Source organism: Syngnathus typhle, linkage group LG2 (genome assembly GCF_033458585.1).
Source record: "Syngnathus typhle isolate RoL2023-S1 ecotype Sweden linkage group LG2, RoL_Styp_1.0, whole genome shotgun sequence".
Taxonomy (NCBI): Eukaryota; Metazoa; Chordata; class Actinopteri; order Syngnathiformes; family Syngnathidae; genus Syngnathus; species Syngnathus typhle.
Window position 1 is genome coordinate 8,582,929 of NC_083739.1, and position 24,686 is coordinate 8,607,614.

The 24,686-nt window shown below is 44.9% G+C and overlaps 1 protein-coding gene across 2 annotated transcripts in view; it reads left to right on the forward strand.

The window, feature by feature from the left end:
* The window catches only part of zbtb46 (zinc finger and BTB domain containing 46), a 51,671-nt gene extending 28,430 nt beyond the window's left edge, over positions 1-23,241 (forward strand). Inside the window, exons 4-7 of one of the 2 annotated variants that reach the window (XM_061272088.1) lie at positions 11,532-11,822; positions 15,783-16,108; positions 17,553-17,595; positions 17,686-20,310. In XM_061272088.1, coding sequence (XP_061128072.1) covers positions 11,532-11,822; positions 15,783-16,108; positions 17,553-17,595; positions 17,686-18,440 — 1,415 coding nt within the window. In that variant the 3' untranslated portion in view covers positions 18,441-20,310. Of the gene's footprint in view, positions 1-11,531; positions 11,823-15,782; positions 16,109-17,552; positions 17,596-17,685; positions 20,311-21,104; positions 21,281-21,603 lie in introns of those variants that run through there. The other variant, XM_061272089.1, reaches the window with a different exon arrangement.
* Positions 23,242-24,686: the final 1,445 nt, after the last annotated feature.

The window sequence follows — 24,686 nt, forward strand, 5'->3', positions numbered from 1 at the left end:
AAATGTGTCTCACCAGAAACTGAATTTCAAACATTTAGTGGATGCACGTGCATTCACCAACAAAATAATACATCCCAAACACAGGCGTAAAAACATCGTGAATTAAATCTAACAAATAAGATTCCACAAGGGGGCGCCAAATAATTTTTTTAATTGCTTCGACCTTAGCACAAGACGGCAAATAATCGAGATTTTCAGTGAGTAACCGAACATATGTAATAATAATAATAATAAAAATCCACGCATGACAAAATATGCATTGCACTGTCCACTTGGTCTGTCATAGGTAGGCGGGTAGGGAGCTGAAGTGTAGCCATGAGGGTTGGAGAAGGGGGTGGGCTGCTCTTTAATTTGCACATCTTATGCTGATTTGATCATAAGCAATTAATCTCAGTGGCTCAGCTCGGTAGCAAAGGGGGAAGGGGAGATGAACACACTTGCTTTGGTTTCCCCACCATACTTGTACTATTACTGATTTCGTTAAATGAATGAGGAGGCATACATGGATAAACATTCAAACTTGGAGCGAAGCCCGCTGCAAACAGTTTCCTCCCATAAAGAAAAATTATATATAAATACACACACACACACACTATTCTGCACACTGATTGTTTTTTTATTTGAATATTTTTATGACAGTGAGTAGGCAAAAAATTGAATTCATCACCTAGCTCTTGTACAACCCATATTAGCTCATGAGTGATAGAGGTCCACGAACGCTAAAGCTGCAGCTTGCACAGGTCTGCCCACGAGGCCCCCCCCCCTCCCCATTTTCCTTCATCTTAGTTTATCTCACTTCCTTCCTGTTTCACCCTCAGCTCTCCTCGCTCATTTTGATCTACACAAGAGTGCACGGTAAACACTGCGACTTGCTCCATCACTCTCCGTCGCTGCCCAGACTGTCTGCCAGTTTTCCATCTCCCTCTATCTCGCTTGGCCTTGCTTTTCCTCTCTATGGCACCATACTCCTCCCATGCTGAGGCCAGAGCTCTCTCCTTTGTTGGAGGCAGGTTGCCAAGGATACGAGGACAGAGAAGCACAGTCTTAATGTTACGAGATGGGAGAGATGTACGATTGCTTCCCCCATCAGCGTCCGCTCCTTGGAACGCACACTGACTGACATGGGCAGTTTGTCAAGGAACCTCTTGAGCTGGTCATCTGCTCTCTGTTTCTGTTTGTTTAGATTCGCACTGTCTTGTCTTATGTTTGTTTGTTTTTTTCTCCACCTTTGTCAGATGGCCCTTAAAAAAAGTCAAAATGACAATGTGAAGAAAATAATTGCAATGGCAATTTTTTGGCAAACAAAATGTATCAATTCATACCATATTTTGGTACGCACAAAATCTCAGATATCCAGCACATTTCTTGTACCTAATTATTGTACCTAAAATATGTACATTTTTATTATCTAACATTTTATTATCTTACATGTCCTTCATGCAGCAAGATAAGCAACTTCAGTTCATCAGTAGCTAATTAATTTTAATTACCTTAGATAATGTTCAATTATTGGTTTCCCATGCACACTTGCACATAGCGATCAATTTCAGATGAACGCAAACAATTCCATGAGAAACGTATTTGGTGTCTTTGCGATATCCATATTGCATGGGCCAATATCGCAATATCGATACTTATTTGCTATATTTTGCAACCCTACCACCAAGAATCATTGTGAGTGGTTTGGCTGTGTACGGAATTCCCACCCCGACTGGAGTGTTGTTTGCCCCTCCATTTTCCATTACCACTCAAGCTCATTCTGCAGCCTCACGCGGCTAATTCGACCCCTGGACTGTCTGGCCGGGACTTTTGAGCCTAACCTATTCGGTGACTTCCTCCCATGCTGGAGCCGCAATATCCAAACTCTCTGTCTCTCTCTCTGCTTTTCGGACAAAGCCCCGCGTGTGTGCCTTCCTTCCCCACCCAGCATTCTTTCCCCATGCACACCTCTCCCCCGCACACCGGCCAAGCGGCCACTTTGCCTCTTGCCGCCAACTCGCTCAGCTTCACCCCACCTTTCAGGAGCAAACTCTTTATCGCACATGCTCACTTGATTTGTTCTCTCCACTCCCTGCTTCTATCGCTATGGCTTTTAGTTTGACCCTCCTTACCCTCACCTCCCCCGCGTCCTTGGTTGCTGATACATCTTCATTTATTTCTTCCTCTCCCTGCTGCTTATAATTATCTCCGCCGGGGAGCCTGTTTTCATTGCAAGGGCTTTATTTGCTTGTTTGGGTAAACTTTTTGCTGTGGCCACAGTTTGTTTTTTCTAATGACCACAATTGTCTTTGTCTATTGCTTATGTGACGCTCTAACGTACAAAACGATTTAGATTCAGATTTGGTGCCAATTGTTTATTCTATATCACCCTGTGTAACAGGTTGCCATAAATTGCCGTTTTAGTTTGCTGTGTTTATGTGGAATCTTTACCCAACGGAATTCTTGATCGAGATGAAACTTCCCAGATGTTGGGTTTTTTGCAAATGTTCAAGCCTCGGCGGAGGTCTGCGCTCTCTCTGTGCTCTTGTTTTCTCTCTCTGGACTCACGCCTCCCCTCTTTCCCGCTTTACCTCCCTCCCTCGCATTCCCTCTAAGCTGCATTAACTCTCGAGATTACCTCAAACCCTGCAATCCTCCACCCCCTTGTGCACTCTCCCCCAGCACAGTCCTCCCCTTAATCATTGTCTCACCTATAGACTACCCACTGGCATTCAGTGCAGCAGCAAATTAACACATATAGTTTGCATTTCTCTCGAGATCTTTTGGAATGCTATTTGTTATTTTTCAGGCAACAGCTCTCATAACTACTATGACATCAAGACAGACAAATAATGACCGTGATGCTTTGGACTTGATTAGAACGTAATGTATTGCTTTTACTAAAATTACACTTCCTACATGTCTCACAAGCAATTTATTATACAACTCAATCAGAGGAATAGAACTCTGTCAAGGCTTTAGCAGTTGTCACCCGTGAAAGTCCTGTAACGAGTAAAAGATTGCAACACGTGTAGGTAATCAAGTGTTCTCTGGAATTTTCTCATGATCCAGAACAAGATGTCAGAAACCAATTCAAACAAGTGTTATAAATTACAGCCTGATGTCATGACATTTCACCAAAATAGATGAGTAAGTCACCACACGCCAAATATGGGAAACCGAGCCAATCATTCTGGTTTTGTAGATCGAAAATTACAGTCGCTTGTTCACTTTTAAACTTAAATGTGCCGTCGTGCCCGCTGTGATGGTGACTTCTGTGATCTCTCATCCATTAGCAGCTTCAAACAACAACAAGAGAGAATGGAATTGTTTCCGTTATTTGGCAGTACAACTTTAGGTTGGCAATTAGCATTGCACTCTGTAGCTACTCGTACTCTGTAAGTGATAACCAGAGTTGGGCACCGATCCGTCCTCTGTCCCCGAACTGGGCACCCTTTCGTCCTTATTCGTAATATAGTCGACCCCCATTCCCGTTTTGACGAAAACGTGCTGTTCCTCTTGTACGCTTGAACCAAAGTGAAGTCAATCCCTCCAGTATATACAAACACCCTGAACACGCTCGAGACAAGTAACGCATTGTGATATTTCATATTCAGTCTGTATTGGCGGATTACATACACACTCACACACACACACACACACACACACACACACACAAGACTGGGCGTGTTTCTGTCAGTCGGTACTTGACCAGATTGGGGACGGTTTAGAGAGATGGAAAAAAGCCCAGTTCCGTCCTTGCTCAGCCAGTTTTCCCAAAACAGGTGTCTGTCCAGGACCGTTCTATCCCTGGGACGCAATGCCTATCAGTGGTAATAACGATGCCTTTGTGGGAGGATGATAGCAAGCTAAACATCAGCTACAAGCACAGCCCTAGTATGGCATGTTCGTGCCAAATATTCCCCCAATAGCAGCTCTGAGCTGATTTCTGTGCAGGACCAGTCAGAATTCTGCTTCTGATTGGTGAGCTTGGCGGGAGAGGAGGGAGCCAGCGCTTATGTGTGAGATTATAGATAATACAACAGATTCTGGGTCAGTTAGAAGCGCTGTAAAAAGCCAAAGCTCTGGCGATCACGTGATCAACGTAGTCTGGAATCGCACTTCCGACCCTGCATGGGCACAGGAGGTTTTATTCAAATTACATTCATTATAAAGATTGTCACTTTTGTATGGATTGTCACCAAAATGCAATGAGTACATTTTCAAATCCATTCAATATAATCCACACAAACATAAAGTGGATTCAGTATGTACTGTACATACAAAATAAAACAGTGGTACCTTGAGTGAAACTTTGATTTGTCCCGTCACCATGCTTTAAATCATTTTTCCCCCATTGAAATTATTTAGTCTGACATCTCAGATCCTCACAATATATGCCTGCGATTACTGTTGTATTGAATGTCTAAATGTATAGCTGCACCTTTTGTGTTCAAATATCTGTTGAGTATGTTTTTCCCATCAAGTTAAAGGCTAAGCTATGTACGTGTTTGTTTTTAAATACACACTTTGTATGTCTCCTAGTTTTACGTTTAGTTGGACAGTAAACTTCAGCTGGGCGTGAAATTAAACAGCTTTGCTCAAGAATTGTTCACTAAGTGCATCTTATACGATGTGAGTTAAGTTGAGTTCATTACCATCATACAGTGCTCAAATCTCAAGTTTGTGCTCAAATTCAAAGCAAATAAAAATGGCTGAATATCTGGTCACTCGTATATCAAGGCACTACTGCAAACATAAACATATTGCCCCCCCACTCCAAATATGCTTTGCTCTTCATTGAAATAAAATGCATGCAATCTTAACACAAATAGCCAACAGGCTGCTAAACCAACTCGGGATCATTTCAGTATGACCCCTGATACATATTGCCCCTGCAACTCATTTGTATAACTGCTGTACGCCAAAGCACAGTTTAAATTTGGCAGCCTGTATTATAAACATGAAAACATGTTTATGCAGCGCTCGGAGATCCTCATTCAAAACTTTTCCTCAGGGGTGTCAAAAGCTGCGGATGAAGGCGAATAACTCCACTCAAATGATTTACTTTATAAATACATCTTGCCCCTGCAAAGCCTCCCACCTACGACACCCCCCTCCCCCCAACCATCCTGGCTCCCCTGCACTCACCCACCCACCCACACTTCATCACCTCGCTGTCCACCTCTCACCCCTCTACTCGTGCAGTCGCTGATTCTCCTCTTCTCATCCCCTCCACCCACACTACCCCGCCACCCACTCACCCCCTTCCAACCTCCCCCAACAGTACCACCGACTCCACTTGTACCATCTCTCGCTCTCTTTCACTCTTTCTCTTTCGCTTTCTCCTGTCCTCCACCGCTCTCACCCCTCCGTCCCTCCCTACTCTAAAGCCTTCAGGCTCTGCTTGATTTATGCCTGCCCTCCCTACACGCACACACACACACACACACACACACACACACACACACACACACACACACACACGTGCATTACCACCACCAGCCTTCCCCTATCTCTTGTGGAGGTTGTGGCCTAGCTAGTCCCTAAAAACAACAGAGGGAGAGCAAGCCAGAGAGGAGGACTGGGAGCAAAAGAGAATAACAGCTTCTTTTGCTTTCCATCTGCCCTCCATTTTTAACCCAACATTTTTTTCATTCCCCTCTCCCACACCGCCTTTTAAATTGCCTCCGAATTCTTGAGCTGTTTTAGTGTCTCACTCCCTCTTCTCTCATCTGAAATTACTTTTTTAACCTCTCAAATATCAGCATGCCGAGGAAGCGCCCTACACCTACCCCCCCCCCCCCCACCCCCCCTCCTTTGTCCACTCGAGGCCAAACACACTAATCATGCGTGCAGGGCATGGGAACAGTTTGGACTAAGAGAAGATGGATGCAGATGTTGCAATAGAAGGTCATGTGATGACATCATAGTACCTATACAAGGTGTCCCACAAGTCATTAGACACTTTCAGGTGTCATTCAGATGCTCTCAAGGTCATCAACATTCAACTTCTCGTACCTTGCCAATTGACATTGGAGCAGTAGTGCAAAATTGCCACTTGGCAAGAGTTTTTTTCTATTCCAAACTGCACTTGTGCTGTTAAACGCAGCAAAACATAAGTAGTCAAACGCTAGTAGCCTCATGACTGTCCAAATCTTTGTGACACAAGAAGCGTATGAGAAGATGATGATATAGATGGCACATAGTACTTCTATTCATCTCCAAAATTAGGGGCTAATTCAATTCCAATTTGTGAGGACAAGCAAATGTGAGCATTCTTTCCTAAATGAGACTGACTGGCCACTACTGACTTTTCCGTCATTTTCAATCTGTACTTAAAACATAAAGACAAAAGTTTTTTATTAGGTTTTATCCTGTCAACTTGTCCTGTCAAGGCCTCTTACTTTCATGCCCACGCACAAATTCAGACAAATAAAAAGACGCCATCTCTTGTTTGCACTTCAATACATGCAGACAAGGCCCAATTTCTTCTCTGACTGCCCTCTTTTAATTCAACACTCGTTGCTTAACCTACCTGAACATGTTCTCTGTTGTGTTTGATTATTTTTGTGCGACCGTCGCAATGCATGACCTCAGGTTTTAATGTAGGTTTAGGGTTGAAGTTGTGTGTGTGTGTGTGTGTGCGTGTGTGTGTGTGTGTGTGCGCGTGTGTGTGCGTGTGTGTATTGCTAAGTGGGAGTGAAGAGTGAATGATGTTTTGGGGATATTTGCACGCACACACACTTCATGAGCACAATCGGAACATGACAACATAGGAGCAGAGTTCAAACTGTTCAATGACCTTTACCTCCTTTTTCAGGCCTTCTTTCTATCTCCTTTTTCATTTCTCGCAGTTTAGCTCTCACCGCGACAACACAACTTCCAACTTCCAATACACAGCACCCACCCGTTGGCACGCACACTCAGGTTCGTCACACTGGCTGCAGCCACACAACCAAACTCTCTCCTATTCATGAAGTGAAAGTTTTGCAATAGCTTTAGAATGCTGTGTCCTTCACTCTATGTTTGAGGATTTTGTTTGACACAAGGCCGATCTTGTTGCAGTGTTGTCTCAAAACTCACCAAGGCGCTCAGGAATATTTTCCGGGTGTCCGCTCACTCACTCCCATGAACCAAGTAAAGCATACATTTGCCCATCTTCTGTTTTAAAACTGGGGTTTTATTTAGCAAATGATGTGCAAGCCAAGCGAGGTTGGCTACTATGGCAACCAAATTAAACGGAAAATATCTTCAGAAAGCAGAAATCTAAATTATTCTGATTTCTTTATCACAGGGAAAATGAAATTCCCCTCTCTATAAAGAGACCACTGTGGAGGCCAAAATAAATGAGGTAAAGATGAGGAAAATGCTTTTGTCCACGTTTAACCGTTGCTATTGGGAGGTGTTTAACAATTGTCAGGGATGATGTAACTGCTGCGTCTCTAAAAACTCCAGATAAACCTCTTGCCTCCAAAAGACACCGCAACATATGTGTGTACAAATCCTGAGCGAGTCCATCGCCCCTCTTACGAAATCCTTAAGCTGTGTGGCCAGGATTAGGTGTGGACTGTTCCGACTGCGCTAAATGATTTTATCTGTCGGAACAGAATGAGATTTAAGAAACACACAATCCACGCCGACCCGCTTACGCTTACATAAGTGAAGGAGGATTATGTGGCGTATTGCCATTATTTTGTGCGGGAGCCTGTTTGTGGTCAGCTGAATAGTAATTTCCAATATCTGCCGCTCAGTCGCAGTAACGTGGGTAACTCCTCCGAAAGCAGGTTAGCGGGAGAGCCTCTGGCGCCGAACGCAGAGAGCCATCTCGCTGATTTGGGAAAGGGACGTAATAGCGCCTGGAGTGTGTGTTGAGTGTGTGCCGATTGTAGTCCGTGCATCGTTTGAACAAAGTATTGTCACTGTTTGCCGATAAGGAGGGCCTTTGTGTGCCTCCTGTAGACGCACGTGTCCAAGCTGTGCTGGGAAAAGTGGCCAAAGGTCACACACTCATCCCCTGAAAAAAATTAGTAGAGCAAGGTCAGGGTCAGAGGTCACACTCCTTTCTCTCACTCTCTCATTCGTATCATCTCCTTCCATTTCTTTGCCTCTCCGTGTGTGTACGTGTGTGTGTGCATATTGTTGTTGGCCAACAGGAGATCTATGTTATTGATTGACTCCTGTGGCTGTTGGGCTGCCCACTGAAGGAGGGGGCAGAGCTCTAATGAATTCCTGCACCTAATGCCCCGTGCGCCAACCCCTACACCTCCTTCTTAATTAACTTTGTGTGTGTGCGTGCTTGTGTGCGTGTGTGTGTGTGCACGCATGCATTTTTATGTTTTATTGTATCTTGTCTCCTTCCCCCACAGATCAACACCCACGCTCTTTTGTAAGATCCCTTACCATTTTTTTCCCCCCTACCTCACTCCCACTACTCAAAGCTCCTCTCGAGCATTATTCGTGTGACTTGAACTCTTCTCTTCCGTCAGTGTTTATAAGGAGCACCTGTCACAAAATTAGGTACCTAAGCACAAGAGCTGCATAAAAACCATCTTTCTGTAAATAATACTTATGGGAATAATGATAGATAGATAGATAGATAGATAGATAGATAGATAGATAGATAGATAGATAGATAGATAGATAGATAGATAGATAGATAGATAGATAGATAGATAGATAGATAGATAGATAGATAGATAGATAGATAGATAGATAGATAGATATAGATAGATAGATAGATAGATATAGATAGATAGATAGATAGATAGATAGATAGATAGATAGATAGATAGATATAGATAGATAGATAGATAGATAGATAGATAGATAGATAGATAGATAGATAGATAGATAGATAGATAGATAGATAGATAGATAGATAGATAGATAGATAGATAGATAGATATAGATAGATAGATAGATAGATATAGATAGATAGATAGATAGATAGATAGATAGATAGATAGATAGATAGATAGATAGATAGATAGATAGATAGATAGATAGATAGATAGATAGATAGATAGATAGATAGATAGATAGATAGATAGATAGATAGATAGATAGATAGATAGATAGATAGATAGATAGATGTCGGTGACGTCGGTTCATCTCACTCACTCACTCACTCACTCACAACAGATTGCTTAAAGATGACGAGGTAAACCTTTTTTTAATCCTAGTCACAGAACAAATGAAGCTTGCACCACCGTGTGTTTATTGAACTGTGGCGTATTATCCTCAGAGCGGTTTCTAGTATTTTGGGGACCTCTATTAGACAAGACACATGAACCCTCACAGAATATGATACATGCAACTACGCAAGTGTGAACTGCATATTTCATTGCCTGATTTGTAATGCTGGTGGTCACAAACATTTCAACATCCCCCATTGCGTGATGGTCATTCATCTATACGGGAGATGAAAATGACAAGTGTGTCTGAGAGTGTGGTCAACACTGACCTAGTACGGCGTGTGAAGAGGCTGTGGAGCCATCAGTATTCCAGACATAGAGGCAAACTCCCATCACTGTCACCTTGACTTCCTCTGCACAAGACAAGGGTGCGCAGCAAACGTACATTACAGTTCACAATTGTCATTTTTTTCCTTGTATGCGCTTCATCACATCTGTTTTTGTGGCACTGTGCATATTAAAGGTGACTTCAGCTGTTCTGTTTAGCCTAATATCAAAAGGTACAGTAAGATACGAGTTTAATTTGGTCTGTTTGCACTCGCAAAACACTCCAATGATCTTCTCCCATGGAATGAATGTAAATGCCATTAATCCCTTTTTTTGTAGGAGAAAATAGCACTTTATATTTCATTTACAACACCCGCGGTTTATAGTCCGGTCCGGTTTATATATGAACAAAACAGGATTTTTCCCTAATTTTAGCTGGTGCAGTTTATATTCCGGATTATAGTATAATGATATACAAGTAAAGGACTACGTGCTGTTCTCTGTACTTTTTATTGATTAATTGTGTGCTACAGCGCACTTCGTCTTTTGTTCAGAATCAGCTACTTATCACAGGTAAACAAGTCAACTCTCTTCTCGTTGCGCTCTTACGCAGCCGCACGTTGAGTGTCTACAATGTGTTGTTCCACTGCGCAAAACTGGACGGTCATTATTGGATAAATGCTGGGCTTTACTCCGCTCATCGGATCCTCGATGTCTCTTGGGGTCAATGGGGCAGCGGACTGGCCCGAACGCTCGGCTTCTGCATAATGACTGAATGATCCGTCTTGGGCGGAGTTAAGTTGCCCCTCATTTCAATGACCAGCACCAACTACTGAGGCCAGGGGTCATCAATGTGGTGCCCAGAGGCATCAAGTGGCCTCCAAGGACCACAGGAGTAGCCAGTGAGCCTGTTTTAAAAATAGCTCACCAGTGATGGTGCACTGTAATTGTCTCGGATTAATCATATGGAAATATCGAGAAAAATATGGAAATTTATAGAAACAAAGTGTTGTTATTATTGTTCTATTTCTTCATTATATGTAGTGGGAAATTCACGAGATCAGAGTCTTCCCACACATTAACATAATTATTATTAATAAATGAATGACAGCATTACTAAAGGTGATTTGAGCAAATTTGTTATTTGTGTCTCGCAAAATGATTCCAGTTCTCAGTGTTGTAGTTGTTGTAGGCATCTCAGTCCTTTAAAAAAAAAAAAAAGCCAGATAGAGCTGTCAACAGTTAACAAAAGCGTGTGTGTGTGTTGCCGTGTGCGTGCACAAGTGTCGATGTGGAAATATTGCAGCGCTCCCGTGGAACCTCCGACATTGCATCGACTGCTGACAGTTTCTCCACACACAGACAGTGTTTGAGCTGTTCTAACATTCTAACCTTAGCGGACAGACTGCTGCTGATTAGACACGAGAGTTGAATGAAATGTTATACTCGTCTGCCGAGAGATTTCAAAGAATTGCTTTAATACGGCCTTTCTAGTGTTCTCTCCCGAGATGATATCGCTGTCAGGTGGAGCTCTTAAATCGTGACAGCTTTTTCAAATACAGTGTTTTTATACAAGCGCCATCCTTTTTATCCACTCAGCAAGCGAGTCGCAAATCCAGAGCGGTGGAGTCTCCAGCCCACACGGAGGCTTGTAATCTCTGGAATAACGTTCAGGCAACACTGTGTGAGGCACTGCCCATTGCCGCTCTCTCGCGCTGTGCCGGACAGACATTTTAGTCCGAGCTGAGCAATTAAGCATCATTTTCTGTCTGTCTTTTTCTTTTTTTTTTTAATGCATTATATTTTTTGCTCAAGAGTATAAGTTGCACCAATCAAATATTTGCAAGAAAAATAAATGTATAGAAAAGAAAAATATTAGATAAGTTGTACTGAACTGCAAATTGCATTTTTGAGGGAAATGAATTCCAGAAAAACCGAGAGGAAGAAGTGCAGAGCTCAGACTCGCACCTGAGTTCCACATATTGATGTAAAAAGTTTTGAATTGATTATTTTTCAAGCTGGTTCAGCCCTAATTTTAGCAATGGCAGCAAAATGACAATCTATCGTTTCCTGTCTCTATCTACGCAGACGCAGACATGACCGAGCCCAACAGCTCCGACAGCCGCGGCGAACGCCTCGACTTCTTTCTCAAACAGGAAGAGGCTCTCGCAGCGGAGCCGGGCTTCCTGGGTCCCAACGAATCAGAGGAGGCGGGAGGTGGCGGAGGCAGAGGCGGCAGTGGGATGCTCTCGTCGGTAGCCAACCTGAAGGCGGCGCTGATGAGTAAGAACAGCTTGCTGTCACTGCGGGCTGAGATGATAGGAGATGATAACCCCTTGCTCTATGAGTACCTTCCCAAAGGAGGACATTCCTTGACATGTAAGTCTGTATTTACGCACGCACGCACGCACGCACACGCGCCCGAGACTGGGGGTCACCAACGTGATGGCGCATTGTGATTTCCTAGGAATGTTGATAAATAGATGGATTTATAGGAATCGTGTTGTAGATTGAATCATATGTTTTCTATCCTATCATTGTTGATAACACCGGACAACAGCAAATCTGAATCCGAGATGGGTTTTATGAGTTCCAAAATGTATGTCCATATTTTTTCCACATTTTTTTTATAGCACCTCAGGTTTATTGAGCTATTTTTATTTTTTGTTTTTGCGTTGGACCTATAAAAGCTTGCACAGAATAGATTTTAGCATGCATTGTTTCTTCACTGACATTTCAGGAAAAAATTCGACCTGTTGCTCAATTGCTGAACCTAACCTTTTATTCTTATATATTATATGTATTATATTATTACCGTTTTTTTCCATGTATAATGCGCCCCCATGTATAATACGCACCCTAAAAATGGCATGTCGATGCTGGAAAAAAGCCTGTACCCATGTCTCATACGCACCCAGATTTTGACTCCTACTTAAGTCCGTGAACGTAAAATTATTTCAGAAAAAAGATCATCTTTGGGAACAACTGGATGTTCTGCCGGTCAGTATCACTGCGCATGCGCTAGCATACTCAATAGCGAAGAAATGTTTCAGATTTGTGTAGGGTACATTGTGACAGCAAACGAGCAGGTGATCTAGCAAGCGTCTGATACGAGAGCATTGTGTTTGTATGGAGTGTGTTTGAAGTGAACGGCAGAGAAGAAAGCGCATCTGTAATGGCGGCCTCCGTATGATATCCGGATTTTAAAAAAAAAAAAAAAAAAAAAAAAAGTTTGAGAATTTTTTTTTTTTTTGTACCCATGTATAATGCGCACCCCAGATTTTAGGACAATAAATTAGCTAAATTTTGCGCATTATACATGGAAAAAAACGGTACATTATTTATAATATCCAATTATAAATGGTGCTGAATATATTACTATACGTATTATATGAAACCAACAACACAAGTCGTGTGTTTTTGTTTCTTTGCTTTTACTGGCTAGTAATTGGATCTTTTGTCCTGAGCTGTGCCTGCCTTTGAGCACGGCTGAGAAGCAAAGGAAAAAGAGAAGCAACTCTTGCCCCCTCACTTATAAAATAAAAGCCGGCGAGTGAATCGATGGAAACGCATGCGCACGCACGCATAGTGTACGTCACCCATGCAAGTGCAAAGTATATGAGATTGAAATGTTTGGGTTGGCTTCCGAAGGTCTCGGAATGCTGTCACGGGTTCACGGGCTCCACAGAATATAAGAGGCTCACTCTTATACATAGACTCAGCCTTGGCTGTTTGTACATGAATAGGAGAGTTGGTGAATTCAGAGCATTTTAAAACATTCGTAAAAGAAAGCATACTGTAGGAAGTTACTTTCAAAGCGATTTCAAAGCGGCTGTGCAGAATGTCTTGCTTGTAAAGCAACCATGAAAAACCTCCTTTCAATTTTTGCGGATTTCTAAAGAGACCTTGGGGAAGGTGTTGCTTGGTTATTCTGGAATAAGCTGCCACAATAGGGGTCACGAAAATTGTCAACAAGCTCCCCTCCCTCCCAGTAGTGTCTTTATGGCCACATAAAAAAACACTGCACCTTCGATTACTGGCTGGAGAAGTCATCCCACTTTGAGTCTTTGCCACGCGCTTCCCCCGTCATCTTGTTTTCACACACCGTGCTTCTCCTTCACCCCCACATCCTTCCTGTCCCCTTCCGTTCCTTGACCCTCCCTCCCACTGTCGTTCCCTCCCACCATCCGTCCGTCCATCCACCGTCCGTCCGTCCATCCATCCATCCATCCATCCATCCATCCATCCATCCATCCACTTCTCCTTCACCCCTCCTTAACACTCATCCCTCAGACTCGCCTGTGTTCCCTCCCCGTATCCTTTGCTTCCTTCTTATTTGGCTCACCCTTGTCTATTTTCCCCCTTTATGCTTTCGAGCATCAAAGAGGGTCTGTTTAAGATCCTGGGAAAGTATTGATCACGGGCAGGAAGGAGGGAAAGAAAGGTGACCCGGTCCAATCCAACAGAGACCTCCGAACATTTGCAGAAGGTCTCAACTATCTCATTAATGTACGTGATACACTCGCCGTTTACTCAACTGCGGAAAGGAAAGGCTGCCATTTGTTATTTAATGGTACAAAGTTGGCTCTCCGGAGCCTAAAAATGGATTGCGGAGCGACCGTTTGCTATTGAGCTGACTCTCACCTTGTTGCCTTTCAAATGCATCAATTTGCTGTCTCACGGAGATGCAACTGAATCCGAGCATGCCTAACATCAAAACTACAAGGCATATGTCAGTCAGCCCTCTGAATCCAATGATGATCAATGGGATCTGACCCCATTGCCCCTTTGTGTGTAAGGCAGTCGATGGCAGATGGTGGATTTCGCCCAACTGTTTACGCTGCCGCTGTGTACAGTGTGTGCAGAACATCCCATTTATCATACTGATATTAGCAGCTTGCTCGCATTGCAGTGCGTTTCAATTAGAAAAAAAAACAATCATATTGCCAATAAATGGGACTATTTTGGCCATTATTTAATCCAGATTTTACACATTTTGATGCCTCTTTCAATGCAAAAAGAAAAACTATGAGCACAATTGAGAATTTTTTTTTTTTTTCTTACATCTTGCTTCTGTTTGTTCAGAGCTGATTCAAAGCGGTCTTCTAAGTCATTTCTGAGGAAAATACAGACCCAAAACCCATGCCATTATTTGTTGAGTAGGTAAGTGTTGGGAGGAAACAGCAGAAACATTTGGAAAAGCTTACGGCATTCGCAACATTTTATGTTCAGCAAATAAGTCACTTTAGGTACAAAACTCAGTTTTTTTTGTACAATTATGAAACGCTACTGTGACTCTGTAACTCAATATACATTCATAAGTATGACCAGTGTGCACCTAACGCACAATTCCATTAAGATCCAATACAAGCGTCGCAATCAAAATGTCTTTACAATGATGACACTGATTTATTTTGAAAATATTTTAAAGTACCTTTGTAAAGGCAGACTCTTTAGTACAGCTCTTGGATTTGGCTGTATTGTGCATCTACGGCTGTGACCTCCTCCCTCTCTATTTGGCCCCTCCTGATGTCGCCAGAGGTGGCAAAGAGGAATGGGAGTTGAGCATTGGTGTGTGTTCTCAGTAAGTGGGAGTGTCGGGTGCGGGAGTTCAACATTCCAGAAATCCATCCACGGTCAAGCCTCAGCGTGGCTAGATTGTGTCCATTGTGTTGAGGAGGGCGATGATAAATGCTTCACCCACGGCATAACTTAGTTGGCCACACTGGCACCTTCACTCGCACCACACGGTACCTTCAACGTGTTAATTAATGCACATAAAATAGCAATGTGGCAATAGTTAGTGGGAGGCCTGGAAGATTTTTTTTTTTTCTCCTCGTGTCTGAACTTGTTGCTGGTAAACATCCTCCCTGGTCGATGTCCTTTCGCCCTGCGCGTTCAGAAAGTCTTCAATTGAGCTGCAAGATGGCACCCCTCCAACACAATCTCCCTCCACGCTCCAGAGGATCCTCAAGCCCTCTCCTCATATGCATTTTACTCACTCACAAAAGCACCAACACGCACACATTTGCAGCATCCTGTGTGTATGCATGTGGGTGGAAGGAGAAGGAGAGCAGAGGAGCAAATGGAAAAGAGCGAGAAGAGAAGCCCTAACCCTTTCCCCTCGGCTGGTGGAAAGTGAAACTTCAGAGTTTTTTCTTCCTCCCCCTCTCCATAGTGTTTGATAGTGCAGCACTGGCAGCCACTGTGTGCCCCTCCACCACCGCCACGCCACCCCTCCTGCCCACTCGCTCCTGTTCTGTTCTGGTGGCCAGCTGCTAGCAGAGTGTGCAGTTGTACGTGAGTGGGTGGGTGAGACTCGTTTCCTGTGCTCCTCAGGGCTCCGCTCCAACAACTACTGCAGCACGCTCCGTCCAGGGGCCACAGGGGCCACAATTCATAACAAACAGGGGGCTGGCAACTCTCCTCCTCCTCCCCCTCCTACTCTTCTTCCTCCTCATCTTCGACCAACACCGTTACCGCCATCATCATCAACATCATCGTCATACCGCCCCGCCACCACGCCCACTCCCCCGCTGCCCGCTGAGCCTCGGTCCCTGGAGGCCCCCGGTTTGCAGGCGGGGGCACCCCGGCTACGCTCAGACAACTTGGACATGGAAGTAGAAGAGGCCCCCGAGGGCCTGGAGTCCTCCACCCTGCCTGAGGTAAGCACAAAGATCCTGGCTCAACTCCAGAGGTGAAGGCTGCTCTCCGGGTTTCGCTCCGCCTGTCGGATCCAGTTTTGATCCGAGTGAATGGATGGGAGCGTCTCGGAGGCTGCCTCAACCTATCTTGCTAACTCCCCCGAGGAGGCTGAGTGGTGTTAAGGGGTATGAAGTGACCAGCAATATGGTGGAGGGTGGGCACCAAGTTAAGTTATGGAGGCCGCATCAATCGTCACTCAGTCTCCTCCCAGTGTTTCACTATTCGGGGACTCCGGCACATTTCCTGCTTGCTTTGTCTTACACTCGCTACTCGCGTCTCTTTTCTTCCGAATTTTTTTTCCCCTATAGACAGGGCCAAAGCGTAGCTACTCAGCGCTAGTGTGAAAATAGTTTTTAGTTGCTACTTTAGAGATGACAGCCAGCATGTTGTAGGGTGGCAGATAGCGGCCAGGGTGGAATCGATACTAAAAGACAATGAGAGGTTTGCTCTTGTGGCGCAGGAAATTGCTTGTTCTTTTCAGTGTGTCCGCGTGGGCGTGTGAGCGCGCGTCTGTGTGGCCGAGTGTGTTTTGTGCCAGTCTGTGCGTGTGGCTAAGTAAGCCTTCATGAGGAACATTTGATTTCAAAAGGACTTGCCTCTCAATCTGTGTCCCCATCTCTGCAAACAAGCCATCTATGGAACCGAGTGCATGCTATTCTCTTCATGTGGCTCTTTTCTCAGGACCGAGGGATGAGTGTAGGGGGCCAAGGTAAAGGCTGTGGGTGAAAGAATGGACTAAGGGGTTCAGTCAAGAGAGAGTATGTCAGATAAGGCAGGGGGTCACCCTTTGCGTTGTATTCATTCTCACAAAGGCCCCGAGTAGCATTCGTATCTTGTTTTGCGGCTGGATCAGACTACAAGATTTTAGCTTCATTATTGTCCCGAGACCATCGCAAATAATTTACCAGAGCAGGCCAACATATTTTCTCAGAAACAACCCATAATGCACAATTAAGCGTTCGGCCCTCCAATTCCAAAATGAAAAGTCTGTCAAAAGTTCGACATATCTCACGATAAAGCACATCGGCATCAACCAATCAGGCAACGGCGCCTCGCCTCATCTCCATTGATTGTCGTTGTGAGCGCTATGGTAACCGTTACATCTGGGAGCACTCTTTCCGGTGCCGTTTTCTTTGACAACTTGATTTGACAAGATTAACTCAATGATTGAACAAGACAGGATATAGTGACATTGCAATATGTGCCTTTTGTAGTGATGCCAGACTGAGGCACCATGTGAGAAAGCAAATTTGTCTAGTAGTCTGATCCAGGCTTTATTTTCACAGCTTGTCTCACCTGCCTGCCTGCCTGCCTGCCTGCCTGCCTGCCTGCCTGTTATGTGCACAACCTGACATACACACTCTTCACATTTGTGTGGAATAACGTGATTTTCTGTGCTTCCAGGACTGTGGAAAAAAAAAAGACGAGCTGAAGGACTATAACTCAGGTAATGCGCAAACCTTGAGCAGTAAAATCAGGAGCACCTTTTTTTCTTTTTAACTATACAGAAATTCTGATGATTCTCTGTGTTATTCAGGCTTGGAAGATGACCAGTCTCCTAGTGAGACGGATCAGATGGCCAAAGCGACTTGTGCTGGTTCTCTGACGGTGCCTACGTCAGTGTTCATGGGTTACGGCAAGATGGAGGCTCTGGCGGCGGTGACCAAAGAGACTAAATCAGGGGTCCTGCCAGAAACCAGTCACTGGACCTCGCAGGGGTTTGCTTGCTCCCTGTGCAAGCGGCTGTTCAGCAGTCTGGAGTATCTCCGAGAGCACGAGTACCGCCATACCTTGTCTCTCATGGCTATGTCCCTGGACTGGCCAAGCGTGGCCAGCCAGTCTCAGTTTCTGCACTACCCCCAGTCATTGTATCGACCCACCGCGGTCGAACCAACCCCTGTGCGCTACCTCTGTTCGCAGTGCCCGGCGAGCTTCACCCTTAAATCCAACGCAGACCGCCACGAGAAGACCATCCATTTTAAGAAAAAGCTCATGCAGTGTGTCTACTGTCTGAAGCATTTCAGGGACCGCACAGACCTGCACAGACACCTGTCCTCGGTGCACTCCAAAGAGAGGGGCCACGTTTGCCCGGCGTGTGCAAAGTCTTTTAGCACCCAGAAGAACCTGGCCACCCACATCAAAGTATGCTGCCAGGTGGGGTCTGTGCCGGGAACTGTGCTAGGCGGTAGCACGAGCACCTCTCAGGATGGTGATCAAGTCCCTCTATGGAGGCTTTCTGAAGAGATGAATGTTGAAATGAGTGAGCATAGCATTTTGGACATAGCCAACTGAGAAAAATTCATGCTGATCATATGATGAGAAGGCTCCCTTACAAAATCACTTCGAGCCACTGCTGTGCAAGTTCTTACGCCAGCGGGCTGCACACCTTCCAAAAAGTTCCAGTTTTTCTTTTTAACCCTCAAGACTTGAATATTTCCAAGACTTTTGGAGAAACGCTCTGTGGACTGATGAGTCAAAACAATTTTGGAAGGTGGGCAGATAATTCCGCCACAGCGGTGTAAAAGACTCATCAGCAATTATCACAAACGTTCAATTATTGCTGCCAAATGTGGCACAACTCGCTATTAGGTTCAGGGTGCAATTACGTTTTCACAGACGGTCAGATAGGTTTCTATTAATTTTGCCCCTTGGTGAATATCGTTTACAAACTGCATTTTATATATCCCTGAGTTGTTTCAGTGGGATATTGATAATGGTTTGAAGAAATGAAACCTTTGCCAGTTAAAAATATGCAAAACAAAACTGAAATCAGTGCATACTGTACATTTTTAAAAACATTTTTATGCTATAAACTCAATATATTTTTGTATTTAATCTAAAACTTAAAAGTGAATCAATTTACACGATGATAGTGAAAATGTCTATGCAAAGCAAGTCTCATTACTGTTTAATGAGTTGATGTGTTCAGTACTTGAAGTTCTCACGGATCGGATAATCACTTATTGTGATGCCAGGCAGCAACTTTTCGTTTTCCCCCCCAAACGATATCTTTGTATGAACCCCTCAATTAGAAAGAAAGCCCAATTCAAAATAATTCCAATCTGGCAGAATGTGTTGTAGCTAAACAACACCGCCATCTGCAGGACATCAGTTGCACTGCTCATTCAGAAACCATCCAACTATCATCCGAGCCGCTTCATCTTCTCAAAGTTCGCCTGTGTGGTCTATCCCAGCTAAAAGATGCTTTAAGACACATTTACAAGACTTTTGTGTCCACCTCCAGGTGCAGGATTAGCAGTAGTTTTTATATTGTCACCATAATAACCTGAGGTTGTCTGCAGTGCAGATGGAAAGGCTGAGCTGGACAGGACAAAGCAAGGTAAAACAATGAGCCAGTGGCAGTAAGCTGGGGGTTGGGTAGTGTCATTTTCTTTCCATCCTACATCTGAGAGTGGCAAGAGACCTCAGGCCTGTAATTGGTCCTCTGTGGCTACAGCCCTCCTTAACCTTTGACCCTGAATCAAAAGCGGAAGCGGGGAGAGTGGGGCAGATGCCCTTTAGACCCGATGAGTTCAGTGACGTCACTGGTGCAGGAGGGATAATGATGGGCTCAGTACTAAAACAAAGGAACTATCTGCAGGAAATTGGACAATGGACTCTCCGTGTCCACCGGTTTAGTTAAATTCACCCTAATATCTGCCAAAGATTTCTCCTCAGAGTTTACAATATTTAATACAATAGAATTGTGGTCGGCATGGCAATCTGCTTTTTTCTTGACAATCAATCACGCCATATTGTTTGAGTCTCAATGAACAAATTGTACAGTAGTAGTTGTTTACCAATTATAATGCCAGGAGGTGCAGTTTTCCCAGGCGGCGCGTAGGTTATTTGGAGAAGGGTGGTGGGCAGCTTTTTTTTCCCCCCAGGTTCTTTTTGATACCAGCTCCCCACATGCCAAATCCTTTCGGACAAAAGAAAAATCTCAGGTAGCACAGAAGCTGCAACAGGTGGAAGATAAGGACAAATCAGGATCGCTTTTTAAGATTTATATATTACAGAAGAGTGTGTTGCTGCTTATTCAGATGTGTTTTATCTTTTGAAAAGGTGCTGTATAATAGATGTACTTTTCTAAAAAAAAAAAAAAGACTTTGAGATCATGTTTGAGTGCTGAAATGAAACGTTAATAAAACGTGCAAACTCCTCTGGTGGTGTTGCTGCTGCTTTTGCTCCTTTGGCCCGGTGGTGTCGTGCACATTGACAGTCTCCCAACCAAAGTTGCAATCTCTTAATGCAGTGGCTCAGGCGCTTTGTGTTCTTGCATGTTTTTTTTTTGTGTTTGTTTTTCTTTCCCCTTTGCTTGCTGTACTCTGAGCAGAAGTCATTGTGACAATGAAGGTAATCATTTGATGTTGTTGAAATGTGTTGTTCAGTGCTGCTTTTTCTTCAGTCCACTCCAGTTCTGAGCTTTTGTGGTCATACACGCACGCATAAACACACACACACACGCACACACACACGCACACACACGCACACGCACGCTTCACTCTACAGCCAGTTAAGACTCAGCTGGAGACGTAATTTTAGCCTCACCTGACCTTTCCCTTAGATTCAAACTAGTGGAAACACGAGTGGTTTTCTTTTCTTTACCTCGAGTCACCCTTTTTGCGTGTGATTTTTAAATCCCCCTCCGCCAGCCTCTGTTTTTATGTCTGTGTTGTCTGTCGCAGAGACCTTCTAGACTAGAGACTAAATGTTTGTATGATCTCTTCTTTTGACGCTTTAGTATAGCGGAAGAACTGTTGCCAGGGCAACTGTAGCTTTGATTGGGATCGAGGGTGGCCATGGGGATTGATGATGCAATTATTTGTTGAGCACCCTGCTAACTAAGTGTAATAACTGAAAATTGATCGTGATCATTTGTTTATAAGATTCATTCCAATCTAATCTTTATTTTTACCTCTACCCCTCCCCCCCCCCCCCTCCCTTTGTCTGCAGTGAATGACTTCACGGTGATCCGTAAAAAGTTCAAGTGCCCCTACTGCAGTTTCTCCGCCATGCACCAGTGCATCCTCAAGAGACACATGCGCTCCCACACTGGCGAGAGGCCCTACCCGTGCGAAATCTGTGGCAAGAAGTTCACCAGGAGGGAACACATGAAGAGGCACACACTGGTGAGTGCCGTTGTGTCATCACCGATGGGTGGTAGTCGCGCGCCGAAAGCTGAGAAAAATAACTATTCAAACAATCGGTAGAATAATCGATAGAATAATCGATTAGAAAAGTATTTGACAGTGACGTCCGTGCCAGATTTGACGCCTACATTTTAGGGTCGCTCTACCCAGAGTGTGTATTTGTCTTGAAGATGTGTAAATGACAGATCAGCGTGAACGCAAGTGTGCGCATAACCAGAAAAATATGGCCTAAATTGCAAAACTGCTTGAATGTGTCCACCATATTGACTATGTGTATTTGCTGATGTGTTTCCACTTTGCAGGTCCACAGTAAAGACAAGAAGTACGTGTGTAAAGTGTGCAGTCGCGTGTTCATGTCAGCGGCCAGCGTCGGAATCAAACACGGCTCGCGGCGCCACGGCGTCTGCGTCGACTGCTCCGGTCGGGGAATGGCGGCGCTGCTGGATCACGCCGGCGAAGCGGGGGGTGACATCTCCCCGGAGGAGGAGTTGTATCCGGGCGACCGCTTCCACGACGACCAGGCCGAGTGTGACGGCGAGGAAGAGATGATGGCGGAAGGGGACGGCGAGACCATGGGAGAAGGGGAGGACGACGCGGCCAAGTGGAAAGAGTCCGGCGTGACGACGGAGACTCGCCGAGCGCTGGACAACGAGAAGGAGGAGAGCGATTCCTCGGCGCAGGAAGGCGAGCCGCAGAACGGCTGTGAGAGGGACTTTGCGTGGATCTCCTAAAACCTACTCGGCTCCCGCTTGCGCTTCGACAACCTGTTTGTGGAGATCTTTTTGAGGATCTTTCAGGAATCTCTTGACCCCACGGTGGGATGGAATGATTTAGAAATAAGCGAACACACAGTTGACGGAGAGTGATCGCAAGTCCTTTTCTGCTTACCTCTTTTTACCTCTGATGCAGTGTTTGCTCTGCCAGTCTCTTTGAGATTGAGGCCGAGGACATGGCAGACATCTGCCTGCGACTTTGCCATCACAATCACCATGGAAACCAAGGATCACTGTTAGCGCGAGGGAAGGAAGTGGTCGTCTTTTAATTTTTCGTGGTCTCAATCTATTGCAAAGCTCCGCGTGTCGGGCGGTCCGACGGCACACTGTGGACCGAGTCGTACTGCCACAGACTTGCACTTTAATGACCTGTCGAAGCAACCGAGCCCAGGGTTCACAATTTGTAATCTGTCCTTGACTGACCTAAACAAGTCGGCGACCGCACCTACCTTTAAGGATTGACGTCCTCTTGACTGTTATCGACGCATCGGAATCCTGATCCAGGTTGTCGTCCTTTATCGCCTTTGCCCTTCAAAGTGAAGTGGGGAGGGGGGAGAACTTTTGTTTTTCCTTCGGTTTGGTTCACGGTTGCCACAGACGGTTCTGTGGAGTTTTGACGCATGTACATAGAATTGCGTGGAAAGGAAACGATCGTTGGACATGGACGGCTTGTCCGTCTTGGCGCACACGAGCCACACTTAAGCAAACGGTTGCCTTTGTTCATTCCAATGAGTTTTGTTTTCCTCCCCTCTTCTGGCTCAGAATCCCAAGATTGAGAATATGCAGACTTTGTGATCTTTTTTGGAAGGGGTGGAGGTCCCGCCTGCGCTCACGGGGTGACAAAAGGAATCTAAAAATGTGCGCTTGATATTGTGAGAATCTTGTTATTGTTTGCTATTTATTGGATGTGTGTTTGCAAACTTCCCTTTTCTTTCAAGTGTGAGTGAGTGGGTGAGTGGGTGAGTGGGTGAGTGGGTGAGTGGGTGAGTGGGTGAGTGAGTGGATGAGTTTGGGTGGGTGAGTGAGTGAGTGAGTGAGTGAGTGAGTGAGTGAGTGAGTGAGTGAGTGAGTGAGTGAGTGAGTGAGTGAGTGAGTGAGTGGGTTGGGTGGATGGGTTGGGTGGATGGGTTGAGTGGGTGAGTGGATGGGTGGATGGGTGGATGGGTTGAGTGAGTGGGTTGAGTGGGTTGAGTGGGTGGGTGAGTGGGTGAGTGGGTGGGTGGGTGAGTGAGTGAGTGAGTGAGTGAGTGAGTGAGTGAGTGAGTGAGTGAGTGAGTGAGTGAGTGAGTGAGTGAGTGAGTGAGTGAGTGAGTGAGTGAGTGAGTGAGTGAGTGGATGGGTGGATGGGTTGAGTGAGTGGGTTGAGTGGGTTGAGTGGGTGGGTGAGTGGGTTGAGTGGGTTGAGTGGGTGGGTTGAGTGGGTGAGTGGGTTGAGTGGGTGAGTGGGTGAGTGGGTGAGTGGGTGAGTGAGTGAGTGAGTGAGTGAGTGAGTGAGTGAGTGAGTGAGTGAGTGAGTGAGTGAGTGAGTGAGTGAGTGAGTGAGTGAGTGAGTGAGTGAGTGAGTGGAATGTACGCAAGAACGCTCATGGTCTTTATTCCTTTCTGAAGATTGTTGCAATGTTTTTAACGTGCGGTATTGACAACTGGAGTAAAGCAGATGACAAGTCTTATTATGATTATCACAACTATGATTACTGTGGTTGATGTTATTGTTATTCATGATTATTATTATTATTATTAAGTGCTGGATGCTAAGCTTTGTTGTGTTTTTAATTTGGGGATGTTTTATAAATTGTACAATTTTGGGAAAAAAAGCTTTTATACTTTGCCTTGTTGTGGACAGCAAGCCATGGGGCTTTTTTCTCGACCCTTTTATTGTGCCGGTTGACGCTTTTTCTGTCGTGTTTGCTTTTTTCTAATGGGGTGGGGGCACTGTTATCCGTCTCTTTGATATTAATTGCGACCTATATTCTGCACATGCTTTTGCGTCACTAATGTACACTAATTGAAGAATACTGAACCAAAAACAATCTAGTACCTTGTATACATAAGTGCTTTTGTTCCATAGTCTGTGTGCAGGTGCTTTTGGATATATTCGGTGTGCTTTTGTTGTTCCTCTTCTTTTGTCACACGCTTGAATAAGGTGCACACGTTGTTGTTGTTGTCGTCGTCGTGACTGAAGGGCTGTGTGGCGGAGTCTCGTCAAAAGTGCATCTCGCATGATAAACAATCAAGGAAGAAAGGCAAGCATGCAGAGGAACACTTTTGGGATGGAGAGTCCGGCACACATCAGGCCTCTCGCTTTCCAAAAGGTGCCGTGGATGCTCAGCCCTTCCCAGTGCACGTTCTTGATTTGATTTGTGTTATTTATTGTGTTATCGTTTGACCCTTTTATCAGATAGTTGATCGAGTGAGGGCGGGCGGCTTTCGTGACAAAGACATTGGGGATTGGATTTCAATGAATGTTCATGATTTGTGTGTTTGCGTGCGTGCGTGTGAGACCCCTGCACTGTTCTCATAACCTCAACCTCGTCTTCTTCCTCATACCGAGTCGTACTTCAGGAAAACGTTTGCCATCAACCTCCTCAAATATGTGCCTCGATGACCTGTTG